Genomic DNA, 25995 nt, shown 5'->3' on the forward strand with positions numbered 1-25995 from the left:
CTTGGGCAAGTCACTTAAACTCAACTGCCTTAAAAAACAAAGAAACAAACAAACAAAAAAAACACACACACACACCCTCAAATGGGAATAATTTGACATCATACCTTCAAGGACTTTGCCAGCTTTAAAATCTTATAAATTCTCTTCTTGCTATTCCTCTTCCTTCCAGTAACAGATAAATGTCATTAGTCTCTAAGCCACTATTTGTCTACTCTTTTCTCCATGAAAAATTGTAATTTATTGTCTTTGGAGTCAAAGGTGGGGGGGACAAGAGGAAGGAATTGGAGAACAGGAAGAGAGAACACCTGAATTTTTGGGAGACAATTATGGTAGAGTGGAAAAGGAATGAATTCCAACTATGGACCCTCACACCAACTGTGACCCTCAGGTCTATGTTTGGATTTGGGTTGGGGAGCTATGGGGAAGCAAGGAAGAGAAAGGAGTTAGATTGTGCTCCTATCCAACTTTCCCTGCTCACCTCTACTCCTTGGAACCATGGACTCCTTTCAAGACTCAGCTCAAGTACCACTTGAAACTTCCTGTTTCCTCACTTTGGATTTCCTAGTTAATGTCTTCTATGTACTTATCTGTGAAGATTCATATATCATAAGCTCTCAAGGGCAAAAACTATTTATACAGTTAGGTACTTAATAAATGCTGCCTTGATTGACTGACCTTGAGGACCAGGAGAGAGGGTAGAGCCTGGAAGAGAGGGAGGAAACTGAGAAGGAGGACCCCTTTGAGTCAGAAGTGTAGTTTATCAGAGGTGTGGCTTAGCAGATAGAACATTCACTGGACTTGGAGTGACTACCTGGATTTAAATCTTACCTCAGTTCTTAGCAGATGGGGCAGGTCACTTGATTACTCAACCTCATTTTTACTTAAAAAGGAGAAACAAAAATAGCCCTACCTCTTAGTGTGAGGCAGTGTGACATTGTGGACAAAGCCAGCTCCCCAACCAGGAAGATTTGAACTTACGACTTGTCTGGCTGGGTGACTTTAGGCCAGTCATTCCCCACCTCTTAGGGCTCTAGGAGACTCTATGTTAACTTCTCCTACCCTCACTTAGGAGAAGGATTTTCCTCTCTCAGTGAAATCAGTGTTCAATCTCTGTCCTTCCTGTATCCAAGGACACATCATGGGACATCAGAGAGAGCACTGGATTCGAGGGTCAAAGACCATTTATTACCTACTTGATCTTGGGCAAGTAACTTAAGCTTTTTGAGCCTCAGTTTCTTCATCTGTAATAAGTGGGTAAGGTGAGAAAGCCTGTATGGTCTTGTGGCAGGTGAAAGATGAAATGACTTGAGGAAACAAAAGTTTGATCTTCCAAGCAATTGATTTTTTATGCTACGCCTGCCACTTCTCCAACACATCAATACCAGCCCCTTCCTCAGCTTAGGCCTGACCCCAAATATAGGGGGAAACAAGACTTCTATACATTGAAAACAATTACTCAAATAAGGCCAATCAATGAAATGGAGACAGTATAACATTAGGTAACCTGCACTTTTATCCCTTAACCAAGGACCTAGAATATCAAGACCAGTAATTCAGCCAGATAAAAGGACTTTTCTCATAGTTGTGCATCTTAAGCAACCCGTGTTTCTTATTTGAAAACTGGCCCCATACTGATCAGTCAACTAAGTTTCCATGTTCTTTTAATTGTTCACAGATACTTGAGGGGAGGAGTAGGAATCCTTTTTTCTGATTTTAGGAAACTACATGTTCACATTCCCCCTCACGACTTGGAAGTGTCCCTAATCTTCTCTCAAATTACAAATCAGATTACCTAATGTTGTATTGTTTCCTATTAGTTTGTTGACCTTATTTGATTTTTTTTAACATATAAAAGTCTGTCTCCCCCTATATTTAGGGTCAGGCCTAAGCTGAGGTGGTCTGGTTCCAGTTTGTTGGGTAATTAGCATGTATTTCTTAATAAATCTATATGCTTAGAAGAATGAACCTTTGTTTCCTCAGTCATTTCATCTTTCACACACCAAAATCTCTTTCAGCTCTAAACCTTTGAAACTATAATCCTAAGGTGATTGTGTTTTCTCCTACATTATCCAGTATATATATATATATATATATATATTTCCCTTCCAACCCCCCTCTGGGAAACAAAACAAAACAAAAACCAACACACATAGTCAAACAAAACAAACTCCCATATTGGCCACATTAAAAAATGATACTTCTTTCCCTATGTTCCATTTTCCTCTCAGCTTGGAGGTGTGGCTGTCATACTGCTTTACCAGTCTTTCAGATTATGGTTGATCAGAGAGCTTAAGTCTTTCAAAATGAATTTTTTATGGCGTCATTTTTATAGTACAAATTATTTTCCTGGCTCTGCTCACTTCTCTTTTAGTCAGTTCAAAATGATGCCTGCTTTCCCACATGATCCTTATTTGTATAGACTTTTAATAAGTCCTTTCTACCCCCATTCTTCCCTTTTCCTGCCTTGGTATATATTTTCTTCCTTCTTTTAAGAGTACCAGAGTATAACAAAAACCATATTGGGGATGCTTGTATTTCCTCCCCTTCTCCCACAAAATCCATCTTTCTCCACCCATTTTAAGTTTTTACCCAACTCGAGTTTTTTCATCAAGAATGCTTGGAAGTTTTTTTTATCACATTAAAGGTCAATTTTTTCTTCTGTAGGATTATATTATATTTTACTGAATATTTTATTTTGTCACTATAAGCCTCTATCCTTTGCCTTTCAGAGTTTTATATCCTAAGCTCTCTGCATAGTGTCAGCTATTGGATCTTTTGTGTGAGCCTGACTGTGGTTGGGACTTGGACTGTTTCTTCCTCATGCTTTACAGTATTTTTATTAATTTTTTTTTGACATGGAAGCTCTGAATTTTCACTGTAATGTTCCTAGAAATTTCATTTTGGAGCTTTTTTTTCAGGAGGTAACTGATGGATTCTTTTTATTTTCATTTTGTCTTCTGATTCAGAGGTCTAGACTATGTCCTTTCATGATTTCTTGAAATATGGAGCTTTTTTTTCAGGAGGTAACTGATGGATTCTTTTTATTTTCATTTTGCCTTCTGATTCAGAGGTCTAGACTATGTCCTTTCATGATTTCTTGAAATATGGAATTGAGATTTGTTAGTTTGTTTTGGTTATGGCTTTCAGGTAGTTCAGTGAGCCTTAAGTTACTCTCCCTGATCCTTTTTCCAGGTCAGTTATTCTTGATATGAGCTTCCTATGTTTTCAGTCATTTGACTTTGTTTTATTATTTCTTGTTTTTTTCACAGTCATTAATTTGTTTGGTTCCTTCTTATTTTTATTTTGTATTCTTGTGTCAGACTATTAATTCTCTTTCTAAATCTTTTTTCTGTAGCTCTCATTTCTTTTCTAATTCTTACCTTCATTTATACTGTTTTTAAACTCTTGTATTATTTCTTCTGACATAGTCTTGTAGACAAGCTCTGTGTATGTGCCTATATGTGTGTGTTTTTCTTTGCGACTTTTCTTGTAGATGTGTTGATATTTTTTTCTTTGAGTTTGTGTAAATGGACATCTTTGGCCTTGAAACAGTAGTTTTTATTTATTTTTTTCTTTTTTTATTTCTTCTTCTAGTTGGTTGGGTAGCAACATAGTGTTGCTGGTTTTGTTGGAAGCACTGGGGGCAAAGTCTGAAATCCTGCTCCTCCTTGTAGAACCTCTTCACTTATCCCTCTATATACTTCCTCCAAGCTTCTATTGTGTTACAGCACTGAGTCTACAATCTCTGCTCTTGAATACTGTTCTAGGCCAAGGGCTGAGTGAAATAAGATTTATTGGCTTAACTTGAAACTCTGAGCATCCTTTTGGATTTTGTCTTATTTTGGTCATTTTGTCTTTCAATTTAAATTTTAATATTTACTCTCAGTTCCAAAAGAATCCTTGCTCACTCATTGAAAAGGTAAAGAAATGCTGTAGCCCACTATACAGATGAAATCTGTATTTTCACATTAAATATGTAGAAAAAGAAAAACAAGAAAAATAGGGTGGGGGGAATGCTTCAGTTTTCTGCTACCAATTCTCTTTCTGGAGTTAATGTTTTTCATCATGAATCTTTTGGAATTGCTGTATTTCACTGTGTTGAAAAATTGGGTATCCTGTTAAGGCCCACAACCTCTCTCCACCTCCTCTTGTGCCTGGAGACAGGGCATCCTGTGCTCTGTGCTGCAGCCCTAGCTTGGAACTCTAGGCAGGATGTCTGTGATCCTGGCCTACCCTTATTCCGTGGTTCCTGTTCTGGACACTCACTCATGATCAGATTTGTGATCTTGAACTGGAAAGATGACCCTCGGTAGTTGCTCTTTCCATCTTAGCTTTGTGTACACAACACACACACACATACAACACTTCATAGCACAATTTATATGCATTATATGTTTGCATACTACATGTATATGTGTGTAAATTATGTATGCATATATAAAATATAATTTCTACTTAACGGATTATACACTTATAGGTGCATATATACATAAACTATACTTTGCAAACCTTATATCACTTTTGTAAATGTGATCTGTTACTATTCACACCTATTCAGCCTCCAAGCATTTAAAAAAATAAGTGCCTGCTGTCTGTGGAGTCAGTGTGTGTGTGCCCATTTGGCTGATCAGGCACAAATATAACTAGAGCCCTCAGTGACAAGATAAATGTGCCCCAGAGTTGCAAACCTAGGGGTACTTGGGAAGTGTTTTTCTCTAGGAGAACCTACTTTCTGCTTCTCAGGATCAGGATAGGCTTCATGGAGGAGGTGGCATATTGAAACCTTAAAGCCCTCTAGAAATGGAAGCTATCATATGTTATTCCAATGAGAGAAGGAAGGGAATGTGGTTCAGAGTCTAAGTTTCAGGTACACCTGGCATTTTTATCCTTCTCTGCTTTATCTTTGCCAGGCAATCCTCTCCATTTAAAAAAAAAAAGTCCTTGGGACAGAGTCCCCTTTTGTGACTAATGCTGTCACTAACCAGCCTGGACATGTACTTTTCCTTTTTAGTCACTAGAGACACAGGTTGTGTTTTTTGGAAGTCACCAGTAGGGGCCTGTGGAAAGAAATGAAATCCAGCAGACCTAGAGCATCCAGAACTGATCATTAGCAGGGACTGGCAAAGGGCCTTGATGTGGCCACAGTGGCTCTCTTCACTTTGCAGACCTTCTGACTTTGGCCCTTCTGAGTGAGCATCTCACTGCCTCTGAAGAGCACCTCTCACTATCTTCTTCCTAGCTTCCCTCAACTTACCTGGAGCACGGTTTTTATTTCTGGATTCTCCCTCACTCCAGAATTACAGTGTCTACCTGAAAATCAGCATGTATCTGAACAGAAATCTCCCCTGTGGTTCCCCAGAGAGCAGCCTCCACCTTAGTCAGCAAGCCTTAATTAAACACTGTACCAGCACTGTGATAAGTGCCGGGGATACAAAGCAAGGCGTAAGCAGTCCCAGCTCTCAGGGAGCTCCCCCTCTAATGGGAAAGACACTATGAAATAACAACGTGCATACAAGAAGGAACCAGGAGTGGGGGGAGCCAGAAGCGGCCTTCTTTGGGTGACCCTCCGGAAGGGTGAACCTCTTCCCAAAGGAGCTATTTCATTTGATGCTATCTGGTGTTTAGAAAATTTGTTGTGAGCTGGTCTACGCCTCTATATGTTCCCCATGGAGCTCACATGTCCTGCCTTCAGAGGCCAAGCAGAACAAATCAATTCTCCTTTCTACATGAAAGAAGGAAGAAATAAGGGAGTAACTTGCCTATAGTTACCCAGTTACCGAGTAAGAATTACCCAGGACCCATATTTAGCTCTGGTTCCAAGTACAGAGCTCTTTCCACCATTATATTCCACTGCTCTCTAAGGAGAGAAATGGTAGTCACCAATCTCAGCTCTGGACAAGATTGCCTCAAGCCAAGAGTTAGAACTCAGGTTACTTTAGAATCAATAAAAGCCCTGGGCCCTGGCTAGCACCTATTGGGAGGTTAAAACTGTGAGTCAACAAGTCCTCCTTAGTGACAAGCACTGTCTTGGGTGCTGAGGAAAGAGACAAAGGCAGCCCCTTTCTGCCCCTTCCCCTAATACACACACGCTAAGCCACAGCACTGAGTATATGGTGTAAGAAAAAGGTAGTCATCTGGCTATGTAGAAAAGGTTTGAAGAGAACAGTTCCTGTGGTTGTCCTTTGCCAAAGGAAGGGGCTTTAAAAATTGTTATCACTTTGTAGATGATTCCATACTAAATACTTACTGCACATATTGGTTGTGGACATTTAAATGTTGAAGCTCAGGGTCTTATGATGAAGACTTAATCTATGTGGCAGTGAAAAATATAAAGCCTTGTAAACTCGGAGGGGAGAGGGTGATACTGAGAAGAGATATGTCCAAGAAGGCTTCCTGGAGGAGGAAGCTTGTGAGTTGGCTTTTAAAGAGTGGGGTAGAAATTCAATGGAAACCGAGGGTGGGTGATCATCTAGGAGTGAGGAACAGTGTGAGCAAAGGCATGAAGGCGGATTGTGCAAGGGGCACAGGAAACACACCAAGTTTTATAGTTTGGTTGGGATACCATGTGTCTCTAGATGGAAGATCAGAGAAGCTTCCAGCATGGAAAGCCTTGATGTGAACTTTATTCAGCAGTAAGATATATGAACATTGTAGGTAGGTGAATAATGGTATTCCTGAGAAAATTGTGAAGTCAGATGCATATGAGTGGCTTTGGATATGTTGACTTGAGGTGCCAGTGAAGAAGACCCTGCAGGGAGTTGCAGAAGCCACTTTTCCAAGATATCTGTAGGTAGAAGGAGAGAGACTGATGGAAGAATGAAGCTCTAAGGGACCTTGTAGACCACAGAGTCCAAATTGCTGATTTTTAGGTGTCATGTGGCCAGATTTCAAATATATATGTGTGTGTGTGTGTGTGTGTGTGTGTATTGTACCTTTTGTTTTCAGAGGCTCTTGGAATGTCTTTTGGCTCCCACTTTGTCCACATTCCCATTTCAAACGTTTCCTTCCTTGATGGTGTTGAGACTTTAGAGAGCATCTCATCTCACCCCATGCTGAATGGGAAGCTTTTCATTTTCCCTAATTGTTGATTATTCAACCCCCAATAGGAGAATGTATGGAGTTTAGGAAAAGCTTTTCAATGATCAAAGCCACACAAAAGGTTAATAATCTATCTTATGTGATAGTGAGTTTCTCTTCACTTGGAGGAGCTCAAGCAGAGCTGGATGAGCCATCTGTCAGGAATATTGGAGAGGAGATTCCTGCTCAGGCAGATGTAGGAGAGATCCCTTCTGCGGTGCCCTCCAGCTCCCAGACCTCAGTTCTTTGTTTTCAGTCACTCTTCTGTTTTCACAGGATCCTTACCCAAATGGGTAGTGAATAAGTCATCTCAGTTCTTGGCTCCCAAGGTGAGTGCCTGGTGAGTGGGGTGGAAGGTGGGAAAGTTGCTGAGAGCAGTAGTGGAGGGCCAGGTCATGGATGTGGGTGGATGGGGGAGCCAGGGATGCAGGAAGTGTGGCTGTGTAGCCCTGATTCTGGTGCCCTCTCTTCTCTCCTCTGTTTGCTCTGGTCCCGGTGGTATAGGCGATGAAGAAGATGTACAAGGCATGCATGAAGTATCCAGAATGGAAACAGAAGCATCGACCCCACTTCAAGCCGTGGCTGCATCCAGAGCAAAGCCCCCTGCCCAGCGTGGCCCTGTCAGAGCTGTCTGTCCAGCATGCTGACTCCCTAGAAAATATTGATGAAAGCACTGTGGCAGAGAGCCGGGACGAGCGGGGGGCGGGGGGCGAAGGCAGTGATGATGACTCCTCTCTTAACTGAGGGATCTGTCAGAACCTTGGGGTGCCCCGGGCCAGTTTCCCCCTGTCCTGCTGCTGGAGGGGAGGGGAAGAGAAGGCTGGGATCTGGGCCAAGCTACTTTATGTCTACCTTCTCCCAGAGAAGGGGAGAGGGCTTCTGGTGAATTTTCCCCCTACCTTGGGGTTGATGATAACCCCTGGGGGGTGCCTCTTCCCCAACCCAGGCTGGTCCCCTTCTCCTAGGGCAGGGGTGGGAAATGGGGGTGGCAGATTTTGTATAGAAATAACCCCCATTAAACTGATACAACAACCACAGCCTTGGGTCAGGGCCCTAATTTTTCTCCATTTCTCTCTGCCTTTTCAGCTTTTTCCTGTTAAATCATTTATTCATCTGTTCTGTAATGCAACTTTAATCATTTATTCTTTAATCATTGATTCATCTAATGCGTTTTTCCCTAATTATCCAGTCTTGCATTTATTCTTCTACCCCTTCATTCAGCCCTTCAGTTTTATCATTTTTTTAATCTTTGACACATTCTTTTATTGATTCATTTATTCATCTAGTTGTTTGTCCATTCATTCATTCTATAAGTCTGCACTAAGTACAGATCCTCCTTTCCTTGTTTCCTATACTTAGCCAAATTCTATGGTCATTAATAATTTGCTTTCTAATGGGGAAAACTTTGGGGTTATTCATTTGAAAGGCCCTCCTGAACTGAAGATCCTGGGGAGCTCTTAGTGTAGCTGTAGGATATGTATCCTATACAGGAAGCAAGAAAGCCTAACCAGAGGTTGTGATGGCTCCTGTGCTGAGTCTCTGGGCTCTTTGACCCATCAACTTTGGGTGGATGTCTGGGACCTAATTATTTTTTTAAAATAGCCTTTTATTTTTAAAATAAGATGCAGAGAAAGTTTTCAACATTCACCTCTGAAAAACCCTGCATTTCAAATCTTTCTCCCTCCTTTCCCCCTACTCCCTTCCCCCAGACAGCAAGCAATCTAATGTACACTAAACATGTGCATTTCCTCTACATATATTTCTGTACATAAGAAAAATTGGATCAAAAAGAAAAAAAAGCAAACAAAAAAGGTGAAAATACAATGTTGTGATCCACATTTCCGTAGTCCTCTTTCTAGACGCAGATGGCTCTCTCCGATGCACATCTATTGGAATTGGTATGGGGCCCAATTTTTGAAGGCCCTTAGGGGTCTCACTGTTTCTCTGCTCCCCTGGCTCTAACTCAAAAGTCTTCCACACCTTCGTGGTCCTGAGCTTCCTTTACTCTTTGATTTAGAAGAGCTACTATTTTGATCCCCAATTACCTCTTCCCCTCTCCTTATTGTTTCCACTGTTTCTGGAGGCATTCGGGTTTAGTTCCCATTTTTACTTTCTGGCCTCTAAACATTGGATACCCAGTGTGTACATATAACCAGATGCAGAAGTTACACCAAAGGGGCCTGTGTCTTCTACATCAATCCCAGTCTTCTCTGTGTTGCTGGCCACCTCATGGCCCCGAAGGAGAACAGACTCAACATCCTGTCACTCACCTTACCCATGAGTTTAGGACTTGTTCACCCAAGTGCACCAAACCCAGTCCTTGATCCATTTTTATACTTTAAGTTCCCTCTCCGTGAACTGGTTGAGTAAGCCTACCCAGGCCAGAGTGGGTTTGGGGAGCTCTGCCAATTATGAAAAAAACCCACATAATTGTTAATTATATTTTATCTTTAAGGATCTCTGGCTTTAGTGTTAGTACTTCTTAAGGATATCATTCAGCACTCCCTCTCCTCCCCCTAGTCTTTATGGAGAAAGCAACTTCCAAACTCATCCCTCCTGGGATATCCTTGGGATGATCCAGTCATAGGCTCCTAGATCAAGACCTGGAAAGACCTTGGGGACTCTCTTCACATACAAGGAAACAGTCTCAGGATATTGTCACTTATGGGTTCCCATAAGTTGTAAGTGTCAGAAGTGAGATTTAAACATCCCCACCCAATGGCACACACTGGTCCCTTGAGTATGTCAGAGCTTATTTCTTCTATAGCCTATGAAGACCCCAGGGGTTCTCCCTAACTAGTGAGTGTCTAGATAACTATAGAAATGTTAGCTCTTATTGTGAGGCAGAAGGGCATACATGGAAAATTTTTAATAATAAATTGCGTGTCTGCAGTGTCTTGATTACAATCCTTTGAGGAAAGTAATATAGGGATTATTTCCATTTTTATAGAGAGAGCCAGTCCAAAGAGAGGGATATGACTTAAGGTCACACATTTGATCAGTGGCAGAGTGGAGGCTCTAACAATATGACGACATCTCTCTATATGGGGCTTGCTGAGTGATTGCCTTACACCCATTATCTCAGCTCACAACCTTAGGTAGCAGATAATGTTATTCCCCCATTTTTTTTTTTTTTAATACAAATGAGGAAGCTCAGAAAGATTAAGCTACTTGTCCTTAGTTACATAGCTACAAAGTGTTGGAAGTAGGAGTAGAAATCAAGTCTCTTTTGACTTCCAAGTCCAGGAGAGTATTTGTATTTTATTGCCAAATCACCTACTCCCTCACCAAGAGAAACAGGTACGGGGCTCTTTTCATCTCAGGTTATCTTTGTTTCCCATATCACTCCAGGAATTTATACAGCAATCTCCATTCTTTCTGGGGAGTTATGAGCCTGAGTGTGGTTAGGGCCCAGGGAAGGATAAAGATGGCTAGCAGCGTGGGCTGAAATGGTCAAAGAAACTGCCTGGAATTGGTGGCAGTAGAATTTGGAAGAGTGGTAGCATAAGGGAAAGAATACTGATTATGCTTGGCTGAGACTCCTTAGCTGAATGACCTTAAGTAATTCTTAAGTCACTTTCTTTGATTGGGATTCAGTTTCTTCGTCTGTAAGATTAAAATACTTTTTCATTCATATCTCAGAATTGTGAGCAAAGTATCTTGTATACCTTTAACCGTCTTAGAAATGAGAACCAATATGTAGAAAGAGCACAAAATTTGGGGTTCAAATCTTGGTTCCGGTGTGATTTCCTCACTCCGGATCTTAGTTTCCTCATCTGTAAAATAAAGGGATCGGACTAGATGGCTTCTAAGGTCCCTTCAGATTTTATATCTGTGATTCGATCTGGTCTCCACCAGCATTTTGTAAAACCGTTTAAAGACAACTCCATCCCACCCCATAATTCTGGCTCCTCGAGCGCCCTCTAGGAGGTGTCCTAACACCGGTCCCACTCAGGGAAAGTTACCCCCGGGCTTGGGAAGTTGCAGTTCTTGGTCAGAAACAGTGCCATTGCAGTAGCCTGCAGTTTGAGGGGGGTGGAGGATGGGAAGAGAAAAACCTAATCCCTTGGTGAGACACATACAGGGGAAAGGGGCCTGCTCGGAGTCATGCTACTAGCTTATCAATGGCTAACTGAGTGGGACCAGTACGCCTCCCTCCCTGAATCAGAGATCTTCATTGACTGTCCCCTCTCTCCCGTCCCTTGCTTAGGAATCTCGGATCTAGGAATGCCCACTAACTCTCGGATCTAGACTACCTAGCTCATTCTTTCAAGATCTTGACCGAGCCAATACGCTATTTATTAGGCACCTACTTGGGGTTTTCACATTTCTATGTACCAAATACTGTGCTAAGTGCTAGGGATACAAAGAAAGGGAAAAAAAAAAATCCGGTTCTCCAGGATGCTCAAAATCTGGTGAGCGAGACAATTCTGCTAATAAGGTACAGCCAGTGTAATGCAGACTGGAGTTAATTTCAGGGGGGAGGCACTAGTATTATTAGACCGGCAAAGGCATCTTGCAAGAAGTGGGATCTTCACTGAGAAGTCAGGCGGCAGAGATGGGGAGGAAGAGCATGGGGAACAGCTAGGGAAATTTCCCGGGGCGGGAGATGGAATCAGTGTCCCTGGATTGCAGAGTGAGGTGCTGGGGTGAAGTGTAAGAAGGTTGGCAAGATGGGAAAGGGGTAGGTGATGAAAACTAAGAAGAATTTTGCTCAGAGTTGGGGACGGATCAGGGACATCCCTGAGGAAGGCGGAAACAGAGTTAGATCAGGAAAGGGAGCCTAGGGACCAACTCTTGTTTTGGCTTAGAGAGAAAGATGGTCTTCCAAAGTCTCACGAGGACCAAGTACCAGAGGCTACATACATTCGAACTCAAGTCCCATTCCTATGCCCAATGCAACGTCTTCATCTCACCGACGGGAGAGCCAGCCAGCCAGCGAGGAGAGGAAGAGACAAGACAGAGAAACAGAAAGACAGCCCAGACGGACTCCGCAAGCGACAGCCTGACCCAGAGGAGGCGGGCCCGGCTCCCCCAACCCCCAGCTCAGCCTCGGCCCCGGCCCCTCCCCGGGGGCGTCACGTGGGGCGGGCGGAAGCTCGGGGGGCCGGGGCTGCAGCAAGTTCGCGGAGGCGCAGAGAGAGCTCGGACGCCTGGGTCCGCGCTGCGCGGTAGCCAGGTCAGTACTTCTCCTCGACCCCTGGTTCTCCCATTTTCCCGATTGATAAACTGAGGAGTCTTATCTAGTCTCAAGATGTCCTAGGATCCTGGGAGGTTACCTTTGACCCACGCCTGCCCCTCCCACTGGTCATTTTATCCCGCCAGCAGCCCGTGAGGCGGCGGGGTGGGGGTGGGGGTGGGGGCGATGAGGGGGTTCGAGAGCCAAAGAAGTGAGGTAGAGAGGCAGGCCCTAGCCAACCAGACCAGAAAGGCTTCCTGGAGGTAGCGTCCCAGGGTGCGAGAAAGGGGCTCAGGGAGCCTTGCATGGGAGACAGGCCACTCATTCTCTAACCTAGACTTGTATTCTAACTCGAGATGGGGCTTGGGGTCAGTCAGTTCTCTTTGGGTATCATTTTGTTCTGTAAAGTCCGATCTTCAAGTGTCCTTCCAGTTGTGATGGTCTGTGGCTCCCTCGGTGTCTCGGAGATCTGCGGCCCCTAGATCATCCTAGCAAGGGGGAGACACAACACACTGAAGTCCTTGTGGGCTGGCTTGGAGGGAGCAGCAGCCCTGAGTGGATGCCGGGAGCTCCTCAGGGGGAGGCTCCCAGGCCAGTTTGAGTCAGCCAGCCAGCCAGCCAGCGAGCACCGAGCTCTGTTTCAGCAATGAGTGGCTCAGATTTGAGGGGGTTTAGGCCAGGAAGTTCCCTGGGGAGGGAGGTATCTGGGAGGAGCTAGGTGGAGAGGGAGGGCGCTTCACCGAGGGTCTCAATGAGCCACCAGGATTGAAGTGCTTCTTGGTATTGTCACTACCTCCTTTGGGTCAGCAGAGCCCTCCACTTTTCTGCCAAAGGTGAGTCTTCTGGTGCTGGTAGGAGGCTAGGGCAGTTTTAGTTCAGAATTGGGTCACGGGGGATCTGGACCCCGGGCACTGGAGGGACCTGATCCAGGCAGGACCTTGGAGTGATTAGAAAATGCAAAAAGACAAATAACCCGAAAAGCTGAACTTTAGGAGGCGATGTGATTGTGGAGAAAGATCCTAGTCCTGTGTCAGGAGACCTGACTTAAAGTCATGCCTCGGACCCTTACTAGGCATTTGACTTAAGCCAAATCGCTCTTCAGGCTCTGGGTCTCAGTATCATCATCTGTAAAATGGGGGTTAAAATTCCTGTACCATCCACTTCACAGAGCTGCGGTAATGAAAGTGTAGAAATGACACATGTCAACCTTAAGCTGCTATAGAAGTGGGAAGTTATGGTTAAACCTAGATGGGGCCCCAAACTCAGGACTTAGGGCTCAATAAGGTGTCATTTTCAGCTGGCTTCTTATGTGGGATAAGGAAGTCTCTCTAAGGGACTCTGAAGGCCAGGAAAGAATCTAGACCAGACTTCTTGATTGCTATTTTAGGCTTCCAAAAAAGTCTGTCCCATCCTTCCTTCCAGATGTCTCTTTATGTTCTGTGACCATTCTGGCTACCCTCTTCTGCAAGGGTCAAGTCCTTTTCCCCTTCTTCGTCTTTGCCCAAGATGTTTTTCCTACTCTGTTTGAATGCTTCTCATCCCCCATCCAGATTCAGGTTAAGTACCAGCCCCTCCAGGAAAGCCACCCTAACTCCCACTTCAACTTTGATCTATCCCTTCTTTGTGTTCCATTAACCCTTAGAACCAAAGCCTTGTTCTGCTTTTTTCTATGTGAATTTGATCTCTCTCATACTGTGACCTAATCTGAACATACTCATCTTTCCTTCACCTCTTGCCCAATCCTTGGGGAGAGAAGCATTTGGGCTGGAGGGGAGCATAGAGATGACAGACTCAGAAGAGGTTATGACCTATCCTGTTAGGCAAGATTTGGATCTGAACTTTTCCCCATTCTCTGCCTGGTCCCTTAGCTACCCCCTCCCCTTCATCCTTAGCTCTCCAGCCCTGACACTCTCTCCCCCTACTCCCCTTCAGTTGGCTGGCTGTTGTCTAGGAGACTAGACCATAGTGGGACGAGTGGCTGAGACTCGTGCTTGCTCCCTTCCTAGATGTGACCCCAAGGATCACCCCAAGCTCTGTTCCTCTGAGGAGACTTGGGGCCCTAGAGAAAAGAATGCCCTCAGAAAGCCAGCCGGCTAAAGGGGAGGGGGAGTTTCTGAGCTCAGCTAAAGGCCCCCCCTCCGACCCTGGGGGGACCCAGAGCTCTAAGCAGTCCAGGCCCAGGGAACAAATGGCTTCTGTTCTTTAGAGAGGGGGAGGGGGAAGAGGGAGCTGGGCTCCTGGCCCGTCCAGCCGCTGACCTCAGGATACAGCCACCCGTCACCACAGGGGGCTGACTCTCCTTCCTTTCTCACCCAAGCCTCTTAACCCTTGGGGCTCTGGAAGGATTACCTTCTGGCCTTGGTCTAAAGGGAAGCCATGGTCTCTGGCTTCATTGATGTTCTGGTTTGAATGGGCTGGCCTTACCCTGCCCCTCCCAGGCTCTGAGGCCTTGGAAAGTAGAATTTACATTGTCAAGAGGTCTGGAGATTCTTAGGTTTGCAATGAGAAAAGGCCATGCCGGAGCAGTTCTAAGCCTCCACGAAAAGCCTTTCCCAGTTCCCTAAAATGCTAAGGCCTTCCCGTGTATCTCTTGTCCGTACATAGTGATTTACAGAGTGTTTTCTCCGTTTTGAAGGTAAGCTCCTTGAAAGCAGGATTCTTTTTGCCTCTCTTTGAATCCCTATTTTTTAGCACAGTGCTTGGCAAACAGTAAACATTTAATAAAGGTACATTAACTTACTGATGACTGTTGCAGAATAGGAAAAGGGACAAGCTTTCCATTCAGACCTTCATTACGGCTCTTCTGTACAAGAGTGAGAAAATTGCTATTTTTCAGGTGAGAAAATTGAGGTTCATCCCAAGTCCAAGCTAGGAAAGCAGGGTCCTAGCTCATCCCAGTTCTGCCCCAGTCTTTCTGCGGGGGAAGGGTTGCCCAATCTCCTCTGTGAAATGATGAGGGGGTTGGATTAGACTAGAAGATCTCCCAGAAATTCAGGGCATCTCATCTGACCTGCCTCAGAGCAGGGACCCTCCCTACGTGGTGTCAACAGCAAATGGCCAACTAGACTTGATGGGCAGCTCATCACTTTCCAGGACCGCCCACTCATCTTTGTGATAATAGTCATTGTTACAATGTTTTCTCTCTATCAAGCTTCATCTTTGTGATAATAGTCATTGTTACAATGTTTTCTCTCTATCAAGTTTCACTTTGCCTTTTTGTAACTTCTTCCTTTTGTTCTGCCAGGCAGAATAACTCTAACTCTTTGAGGGCCCTGCCTTCTAGAGCCTCAGTCTGCTTTACTGGTCTTTTTTTTTGGGTGGGATGGGAAGCTATGAGTTTTTGCCTCTGTAAAATTGTGCCCTTAGGGGTTCCAGGACCCTCCTTTGGGCATAGATGGGGTGAGGTTCAGAAGCTATTCTGCTGGTTTCCTCTCTTTGAGCAAAGATCTCATCTCATTTCTGAGACAGATGGACACAAAAGCTGCAATCCTATTTTTTCTTAAGGGACCATTTTTAACAATAACACTTCTTAAATGGATCATGGTGCTATTTATATTTTCCTGAGTTCCCTGTCTGAGGATCCCCCTGGAATTGTTCCAGCTGAAGCATCTTAACCTGGCTTCACTGGAACCCCTTGAATGTCAGAGACAGTCTGGGAGCCCGTGGGTTTATCCCTACTGTGGTAGTTCCATTGGGTATCCTGGGGAAACTGAGCCCTAAAGCCTGGAGAGGATGCTTCACACCACCCTCCATTGAGGAAGTGATGGGGACAGGTGATAGGGTATAGGCCAGCTTGCCTGGGTCTGGGATCATAGAGAGAGGAGTTGTAGCTTATGTGGCTTCTCTGAGCCTACTTCATATCACTCAAGGTCTTAAAATAGGGAATTGGGGTGAAGTGTGAAAAGCAGCTTTCTTCCTCTATCAAGGATCAGGATGATGTGCCAAGGATAGAGACTTGATTTTAATTCTTTTTTTTTTCCTTTTTTCTTTTATTTTATTAAAGCTTTTTATTTTCAAAACATATGTATGGATAGTTTTTCAACACTGACCCTTGCAAAATATTGTGTTCCAAATTTTCCCTTTTTCCCCAATTCCCTCCCTTAGATGGCAAATAATTCAATATATGTTAAACATGTTAAAATATATGTTAAATCCAATATGTGTGTGTGTGTGTATGTGTGTGTGTGTGTGTGTATGTGTATGTGTATGTGTATGTATATATATATATACATACATACACATACACATACACATACACATACACACACACACATATTGGATTATTGTGCTGCACAAGAAAAAGTTGATTTACTTCTTTCAGCATTTCTTTAGATACCTACTGTGTGTCTAATTGTTCATCTACAGAGATAAAAAGATAAAGGGGATTACAGTATAACGTACAAAAATGTTTTATGTACAGAGATGTCTATACTACAAGGGAGAATAAGATCAGTGCAAAGGAGAGAGAGATTCATGAAAAGGGCTATGGGAAATGTGAAGTAGCAGAAATCCCTTTTTTTAAAAAATCAGGATATTACTACATTTTATTTTATGTTAATAAATAAACAGAATTTTTGTCATTTTCTTCCTAAAACATCAAATATATTCTATTTAAAGCAAGAAACATTTATTAATTCCCTTTTGTGTTTGCAGCATCATACAAAGACTAATGAATAAACATAGATGTTCGTGGAGGGGCTGCTCTCTGGACCTGCAGCTCAGAAATTCTTCTATTTTTCTTTTAAAGTTTCAGTATGCTATTGTAATATGTGTTTGGGAAATGTAGTCCACTAAAATTAATAAACACACCACACTAGTCTGATAGTTTATATGATATTTTGAACTTAGAAACCAGTGTCTCTGCAAGGAGGGAGAAGATGTAAGTTTCTTTTTTTTTTTTTTTTTTCCCTTCTGGGCTAAACTTGGTTATATAATTACTCAGTGTCCAGTTTCAAGTTTTGTTGTTGTTGTTGTTTTTTTTTTTTTTTTTTTTTTTTTTTTTGGTTCTTTCCACTTACATTATTGTAGTCATTGTGAAGGAAAAATCTCTCTGAAATTAGAGGCCGGATAGGGAAGACTTCTTGGAGAGAGGTGTGATCTAAGCTAAACTTTGAAGGAAGGAACTCTTATTGGCATGAATTGGTCTCCAGAATTGGGATGAGCAACACCTTGGGAATGAGAGGACAAGAGGAGGATGGGGAACACTAGTGCAACCCAATTTGACTGGAGCACAGATTTACTTTAATGGGAGTAGACAGGTAGGTTGGAATCTACCTGCAGGCCTTGAGTGCCAGACTAAGAGGTACAACTTTGTTCAGTGGAGAGCCATTGGCAGGTGGTGCTATTGCCAGATCTCTGTGTTAGGAAGATCACTTTGGCAGTGCATGGATAGTAGATGGCAGAAGGAAAGAGACTGGAGGCACTCTGATGCCTATGTGAGTGGAGAGGAGGGAATAAATGTAAGGAGATTTAATAAGGGAGAGTCAGCAGATTGGGCAATCAGATATGGAGGATGAGTCAGGGAAAAGGAAGAATTAAAATTGGGAGGTGGGAGAAGATAATGGGTTGGGTTTTAGATATATGTTGCCTTTGAGATGAGGGGCGCCTTTCAGGCTTTTGGAAATGAAGAACTGGAGCTCGTGGGAGTGATTGGGGCCAGAGATTGAATTTATGGATTATCTGCATGGCAGTGATAATTAAATACATGGGAGTGAATGAGATCACCAAGAGAGAATAGCAAGTCAGCACTGGTGACACCCACTCAGAGGCAGTTAGAGGAAAAAGATGCATCAGTGAGGAGTGTTCATGCAGCTTACAGAGAACCAGGAGAAAGTTTGGTGTCTCAGGAGCCAGATGATCTTTGGGTGCAAGGAAGAGGAGGCTCTTAAGAGTGCCAGATACTGCAGAAAAATCAAGGAGGAATGACCAAAGAAAGACTGTTAATGCAGTTTAGCAGCTGAGCCAAGTTTTGGTGACTTTGGAGAGACTGGTTTTAATGGAATTGGGGTAAAAATCTGATTGGAAGATATTTCAGAATGAGTGAGTGGGAAAAGTAGGAAACTAGAAAGGAAACAGTGGTGGAAGTAGAAGCAAGTATAGACTCTTCTTCCTAGAGGCTTGGGCTACATAGGTCACAGAGAGATGGGATTGAAGGGTTGAAAGAAGGTGAAAAGTCTACAGGGGAAAGGTTGAAATTGAACAATCCTTCTGCTCCACCAACCTGTCTGACCATTCCTCACTGGATAAGCCCTAGCAATTTAGAACTCACAATACTCCCCCCCCCCCAAGTATACATGTATTTTTTTCAAAAATATTTCATCTCAATAGTAGTTTATTTTATTTTTCCAAATACAGGTAAAGATAATTTTCAATATTCCTTTTCATGAAACTTTGGTGTTTGAGATTTTTTTCCCTTCTTCCCTCCCTAAGACAGCAAGCATTCTGACACAGACTAAATATGTACAGTAAAGACACCAATTCTAATAACTGTTCAGTTATTTCAATTGTGTTTAATTCTTCATGACCTGTGGGGTTTTCTTGGCAAAGATACTAGAGTGGTTTGCCATTTCCTTCTTCAGTTCACTTTACAGATAAGGAAACTGAGGCAAATAGGTTAAAGTTACTTGCCCACGGTCACACAGCTGGGAACCTCTTACCTCCTCCTACACTAATGCCACCCATTTATATAGTGATTTAAGACTGGTTAAGCATTTTACATATATTATCTTATTGCATTTTTACACCAAACCTATGAGGCAGGTGCTATTACGATCCTGTTTTTCAGATGAGGAAACTGAGGCTTAGATTCAGTAAGTTGTTAAGGGCTAGCTAGTAAATGTCTGAGGTAGCATTTGAACCCAGGACTTCCTGACTCCCAGACCAATGCTCTATAATGTCTGCACTATGTTGCCTTCCAGTAAAGAGAGATTGAAGATACAGGAGGGAGAGATAGCAGATAATTGATGGACCAGAGTCCTGGAAGATGTACCGAGCGCTTGGTCTTGGTAGGCTTTGAGAAGCCTTTGAGAATGGAATAGAGGGGGTGGCGAGGTTGAGGACCTGGTGAGCTCTCGAGGTGTTGAGGAAGGGGAGATGCAAGGATTCACATCAGGATGAGCCTTCTTTGAACAGGTGGAGGTGAAATCTTTGGTTGAGAAAGACGCAAGGATGGAAGTGGGAACTTAAGTGAGAGAGGTCTTAATATCATAGATTTAGAGCTAGAAGAGTTCATAAAGGCCTTTTAGTACAGCCTCTTGATTTTATAGATGAGGAATCTGAGGCAATGAAATAGTCAAACATCATGTTCCTGGTTACACAGCTAGTAATTGTTACAGGTGGGGTTCATATTTAGTTTTTTGATTTCAAATAGAAGTAAAAGTTTGGAAAAGCTGCTGGTTCTCCTGACTGTAGGTCTGTGACACTCCTTATTCTTCACTGCTCTCTCATGTGCTTCAGAATTGCACTCACTCCTCAGCCCCAACACATCCCAAACAACTCTTTACCCCTAGATTTCTCCTATTTTTAACTTTGGGGGCATTTTGAATTCTTCTCTTTCCCTCACCATTTCATATTTAATCAGCTGTTTTTATTTTTGATAATTCTGCCCCTGTGCCATGTTTCACATATGTTCCCACTAGTCTATTTCTATTGTTACCCCACTATCCCCAGGGCTTTATTGTCCCATGAGAAGGATGTCAGAGTGGTATAATGGAAAAGCTTCTGTCTAAGACATGGATTCAAATTCTACTTCTGACACTGACCCTTTGTGTGATCTGGGGCAGGTCACAATTTTCTCATGTAAAATAGGGGAGTTGGGCTAGTGGCTTCTGAGGTCCTTTCTAGTTCTAGAACTGTAGTCCTATGATCTTTTAAGACTATTGTGATAGATCTCTAATTAATAGTTTTCCCATCTTCACTTCCTCCCTTCTTTAAACTTTGAGTGATAACACTACTTCTCTACTCATATAACCACTCCTCTGGTACAGGGTCTTCTCTACTTTGTGCCTGGGCTGTTGCAACAGCCTGCTTGTTGGTTTTTCTAACTCTAGTCTCTCATCACTGCAGCCCATCCTCCATTCAGCTGCCAACGTGGTCTCCTTAAAGCAAGGCTCCAAGTCTTCTCTTAGCCCTGATGCCCAATACAGAGCACAGCACACAGTGTGCATTTAATATTTATTATATTTTATTCAATTTTACCTCTTTTGGTTCTAATTTCCTAATGTGGAAAATGGAAATAATAGTTATTTTTTTCTCCTATGTCTTTATCATGGGTCATTTTATTTATTATTTATTTTTAAATGTTTAATTGTTGCTGATATTTTGTTTCAGTTTATCTTCATCTCTGAATATATCCCTCACTATACCTTTACTTAGCCAGATATTTCTTGTAACAAAGAACAAAAAAAGGAAAGGGAAAAAAAGCAGTTCAGTAAAATTAATCAAAAATATCAACTGAATATGATAGTATCTGCTATGTTCTACACCCATAATTCCCAAGCTCTGCTGCAGAGATGCAAGGAAGGTCCATTTTCTTAGCTCTTCTCTAAGATGAAGGCTGTTATTACAACTGACTAACATTCAATTTCTTTGTTTTTTCCCCCATTATTCCTTCCATTTGCATTGGTATAGTCATTATATATATTCTTTTCTTCATTCTATTTCTTACCTTCTGCATCAGTTCATATAGTTCATAGGAAATAATAATTTTTGCACTGCCTACTTATCTCACAAAACCATGGCTAGGAAAGCATGTGAAGATAGTAAATTCCTATAGAAAACTGAAATTGCTGAGTTTAGCTCCCTCCATTAAAACTGTTTGCCTCCTGGGTCTTGGTCCTGGACCTCTGAAGGGAGACAGGCAGACTCAGTCAGTTCTGCCACTGCCTTATCAAGCTTCGTCTACTTCCCTTTTGCTCTGGTCCTTAGCTTCTCCATCTGTAAAATAAATGTGTTGTTTTAACTGGTCTTTTTAGCCCCTTTCAGTCTTTTAGGCTGTGATCCAAAGTTCTGGCTTAAGGGCCTCTCCCAACATCAGCCCCGCTCCCCCAACCTGAGGGGGTGGGGTATGTGGATGAAAACTAGTTGGACAAGATTGGTGAGATTGTGGGTGGAGAGAGAGAGAGAGGTTGAAATCATTTCTCTGGGGGAGGGAACATTGACTGAATCTTATAGGTGAGAGCAGATTTCCTGGACAGAAGGACCTCTAGAGAAGAAGGAAAGATCCACCCCTTCCAGGTCTGCTTTTTATCCCCTGCTTTGAGCTCTACCTTTGTGTAGTGTATAGACTGTTAAAGCAGGAAGAAATCTGAGAATACTGAATGTTAGAGCACACTTCAGCAAACTTTTATGTGGTACCTGCTAAGAGCAAGGCCTTGGACATGCTGCTAGGGTTATAATGGCCCAAACCAAATGATTGTGTACTGAAGGAATAGATATTCCTCTTAAGGATGCAACATATACAGAGATAAGTAAATAAAAAAATTAAAAGAGAGAGAGTAAGAACCATGGGAGAGAACATTAATAACTGTGGCAGAGGGGATTCAAGGAAGGCTTCTTATAGCCAGAATGCTTTGAAGGAAGCTAAGAATTCTAAGTCAGTATTGAGGAGGGAGTGCATTCTTTTTTTTTTTTTTAAATTAAAGCTTTTTATTCTCAAAACATATATATATATATATATATATATATAAATAATTTTCAACATTTACCCTTACAAAACTTTGTGTTCCAAATTTTTTTCTCTCCCTTCCCCCATTCCCTCCCTAAATGACAAGTAATCCAATATATGTTAAACATGTGCAGTTCCTCTATACATATTTCCACAATTATGCTGCACAAGAAAAATCAGATCAAAAAGGGAAAAATATGAGAAAGAAAACAAAATGCAAGCAAACAGCAAAAGAGTGAAAATACTATATTGTGATCCATACTCAGTTCTCACAGTCCTCTCTCTGGGTGTAGATGTCTTTCTTCATCACAAAACCATTGGAATTGGCTTGAATCATTCATTGTGGAAAAGAGCCATGTCCAAAAGAATTGATCATTGTATAATTTTGCTGTCACCATGTACAATGAATGATCTGGTTCTGCTCATTTCACTCAGCATCAGTTCATGTAAGTCTCTCCAAGCCTCTCTGTATTCATCCTGTTGGTCATTTCTTATAGAACAATAATATTCCATAACATTCATATATATAAAACTTATTTAGCCTTTCTGCAACTGATGGGCATCCACTTGGTTTCCAGTTTGTTGACACTACAAAAAGTGCTGGCACAAACATTTTTTGCACATGTGGGTCCCTTTGAGGGAATGCATTCTTGGTTTGGAACATGACTCATGCCAAGCCATGGAAGTAAATTATGAAGTGCCAGGTTTGCAGAATAGCAGGTAGGACAAACACTAGTTGAGCCTAGGAAATCGTCCAGGAGACCCCAGGGAAGGAGTGGTGAGCCCATGGATTTGTGTAATTAACTTTTTTCAACATTCATTTTTCTAAAATTTTGAGCTCCAAGTTTTTCTCCCTCTGTCCTTTCCCTCCCCCCTTCCCAAGACAGCAAGCAATCTGATATAGATATGTAATTAACATTTTAAAAAAATATATTCTAATAGTATTTTATTTTTCCAAATATGTGTAAAAATAATTTTCAACATTCACCTTCGCAAAACTTTGTGTTACACATTTTTCTTCCTTTTTCTCTCTCTTCCTTCTCTCCTAGACAGCAAACAACCCAATAGAGGTTAAACATGTGTAATTCTTCTAAACATATTTCCATATTCATTATGTTGTGCAAGAAAAATCAGATCAAAAGGGAGAAAAATTTGAGAAAGGGAAAAAAAAACAAGCAAACAACAACAAAAAAGTGAAAATACTATATTTTGATCTACATTCACTCTCCATACTTCTCTCTCCGAATGTGGATGGCATTTTCCATCACAAGTCTATTGGAATTGTCTTGAATAATCTCATTATTGAAAAGAGTGAAGTCCATCACAGCTGATCATCACCTAATCTTGTTGCTGTGTACAAGTCCTCTTGGTTAATTTTCACTCAGCACGAGTTCATGTAAGTTTTTCCAGACTTTTCTGAAATCAGTCTGTTGATCATTTCTTATACAACAATCATATTCCATTACATTCATATACCATAACTTATTCAGCCATTTCTCAATTGAAGGGCATCCACTCAATTTCCATTTTCTTATCATTACAAGAAGGGTTGCTACAAACATTTTTACACATGTGGGTCTTTTCCCCTCTTTTATGATTTCTTTGGGATACAGATCCAATAGAGCCACTGCTGGATCAGAGGGTATGCACAGTAGGCCATAATTAACTCTTGAATACTTCTTTTTCCGAAGTTGTCTCTTACCCCCTCTATCTTCTGCCCTATATGGTTCATCTTGGGGAGCTGCTCCCTACTAAGATCTCTCAACTCCCAGAAATCTTTTTTTATCCAGACCTCCAGGGAAAGCTATCCTTCTGACTTTTGGGTTGGCTAGTGTAGGCATTTGGGATTTAGGACTGGAAAGGACCTCAGAGATTGTCTAATTTTAATTTATTTATTTTCCTCTCCTAATTTATTTATTTATTATTTTTTAAAAACACACATTGCTTTATGAACTATGTTGGGAGAGAAAAATCAGAGCAAAAGGGAAAAACCATGGGAGAGATTAAAAAAAAAAAAACAGAAAAAAGAAGTGAATATAGTGTGAGTCTAATTCTGTCCACAGAATTCTTCTTCCTATTTTACAAAGAGAAAATTGAGACCCAGCCGTGTTAAGTCACTTGCTCAAGGTTGAGCCCTACTCTTCTAAATCCAAGTACAGCTAGCCCACCCACCCCTATCCCAATAAGCCTGGCCCAGTCAAGCATCTAAAAATAAAACTAGTTAAGATAAAAGCACCTAAAATGTGCCATCAGAATTTGTTTTGTTTTCTCAACAAACATTGCACCAGAGACAGAGGTCCCTTTGGATCATAGTATCAGAAAGAACCTTAGTCAAACTTCCTCATTTTATAGTTGAGAAAATTAAGGACTAGAGAAGTTAATTTGTTCAAGATCATACAGGCATCAAGAGGTAAAGGCAGCATTTGAACCTAGGTTCTCCAAATCCAAAGACAGTGCTCTTTGTACTATACCATCTCTTATTTTTATCTTGACCACCCAAAAGGTGTTAATATAAAACATTGTTAGAATATAAGCTCCTTGAGGTCAGGGAATGTCTTTCTTGTTTGTAAGTAAATAAGTTTGCTGAACTTAGCATATTTGGCAAATGGTGTGTGCTTCATCAATGCATTTTCATTCATTCATTTATTCATTCATTAATAACACAATTGAAATATCCTTGCTGTCTAGAACCTTGAGCAGTTACCAATGCATCTGACCTTTGCTTTTTCACTGGCAGAAGTTTGAAATCCATATCCTAGAATGACTTCTATCTTTCACTTCCATGCCCCATTCTGTGGTTTAGCTTGTAGAGACAGTTTTGTAGAGACACTTAATTTCTGTTTCTCTCAGATTCCTCATTTGCAAAATGGGAATAATTATAGTATTTATTTCACAGTGTTGTAAGGATCAAATGAAATACTATCTGTAAAATTCCTTGCAAACCTTAAAATGATATATAAATGTTGTTATTACCATCACCACCATCATCATTATCATACTGATTTATAGGTGTTATTTTCCTATTGGTTCAATCTCTGTGCTGCAAACACTGAACTGAAATGTTTTTGTTTCCCATGTTGTCCCTATGCCTGGAATCCTCTTCTTGCCTCTGCCTCCTGGCTTCAACATTTAGTTCCTATGCTTGCCACCTTTGGTAGGACATCTTTTCTGGTTCCCCGGGTCCTAATGCCTTGTGTTTATTTGATATTATATATGCTTATAGACAGACATGTGGTAAATAGAGTGTAAGTACCTGAAGGGAAGTCATTGTTCCATTTTTTTTGTCTTGATATCTCCAGTGTCTAGCACATTGTAGGTACTTAAATGCCTGTTGATTGATTGATTGTGATATTGGTATGGCTAAGTGGTGCAGGCGATTAATTCCTATGCTTGCCACCTTTGGTAGAACATTTTTTTTGGTTCCCCGGGTCCTAATGCCTTATGTTTATTTATATATGCTTATAGATGGACACGTACATAGAGTGTAAATACCTGAAAGAAAGGTATTGTTCCATTTTTTTTTTGTCTTGATATCTCCAGTGCCTAGAACATTGTAGGTACTTAAATGCCTGTTGATTAATTGATTGTGATATTGGTACAACTAAGTGATACAGTCGATAATATTTTGGACCTTGAATTAGGTAAGCCTGAGTTCACATCCTGACTGAGACACTTAATAGCCCTGTGACCCAAGGTAAATCATGTAATCCTCGGCTTCAATTTACTCATACAGTCATTGTGAGGATCCAGTGAATTAATAGTTGTAAAGTGTTATATTAATGCTAGTGATGATGATGATGAAAGTGACAACAAAAGTAGTAGGTCTTTGTGACTGGAAGGGAGGCAACATAGGTGGAGCTGAGTGAACAAAGGGCTTGGAATAAGTTCCCAGTCCCTGATACCTGAGATGCTGTGTGACCTTAATCAAGTCCCTTTCCTATTTCTCATCTTTGCAATGAAGATGGTGAACTGAATGATTTCTGATGTTCTTTCCAGGTCTGGCATTCATTATTTGATAGAATATAAGCTCTATGAGAACAAGAACTGGCTTCCCTAGCACTAAGTACAGTACCTG

The 25995-nt window shown here is 41.8% G+C and overlaps 2 protein-coding genes across 3 annotated transcripts in view; both read left to right on the top strand.

The window, feature by feature from the left end:
• Window positions 1-8114, top strand: part of STARD10 (StAR related lipid transfer domain containing 10) — a 36062-nt gene extending 27948 nt beyond the window's left edge. For both annotated transcript variants that reach the window (XM_051987193.1, XM_051987192.1), the window contains exons 6-7: window positions 7354-7406; window positions 7582-8114. In XM_051987193.1, the coding sequence (XP_051843153.1) occupies window positions 7354-7406; window positions 7582-7821 (293 nt within the window). In that variant the 3' untranslated portion in view covers window positions 7822-8114. The remainder of the gene's footprint in view (window positions 1-7353; window positions 7407-7581) is intronic.
• Window positions 8115-12175: 4061 nt separating this feature from the next.
• Window positions 12176-25995, top strand: part of ARAP1 (ArfGAP with RhoGAP domain, ankyrin repeat and PH domain 1) — a 116151-nt gene continuing 102331 nt past the window's right edge. The window contains exon 1 of the mRNA XM_051987176.1: window positions 12176-12256. The gene's annotated coding sequence lies outside the window, so the exon portion shown is untranslated. The remainder of the gene's footprint in view (window positions 12257-25995) is intronic.

The sequence above is a fragment of the Antechinus flavipes genome, chromosome 3 (assembly GCF_016432865.1).
Source record: "Antechinus flavipes isolate AdamAnt ecotype Samford, QLD, Australia chromosome 3, AdamAnt_v2, whole genome shotgun sequence".
NCBI lineage: Eukaryota > Metazoa > Chordata > Mammalia > Dasyuromorphia > Dasyuridae > Antechinus > Antechinus flavipes.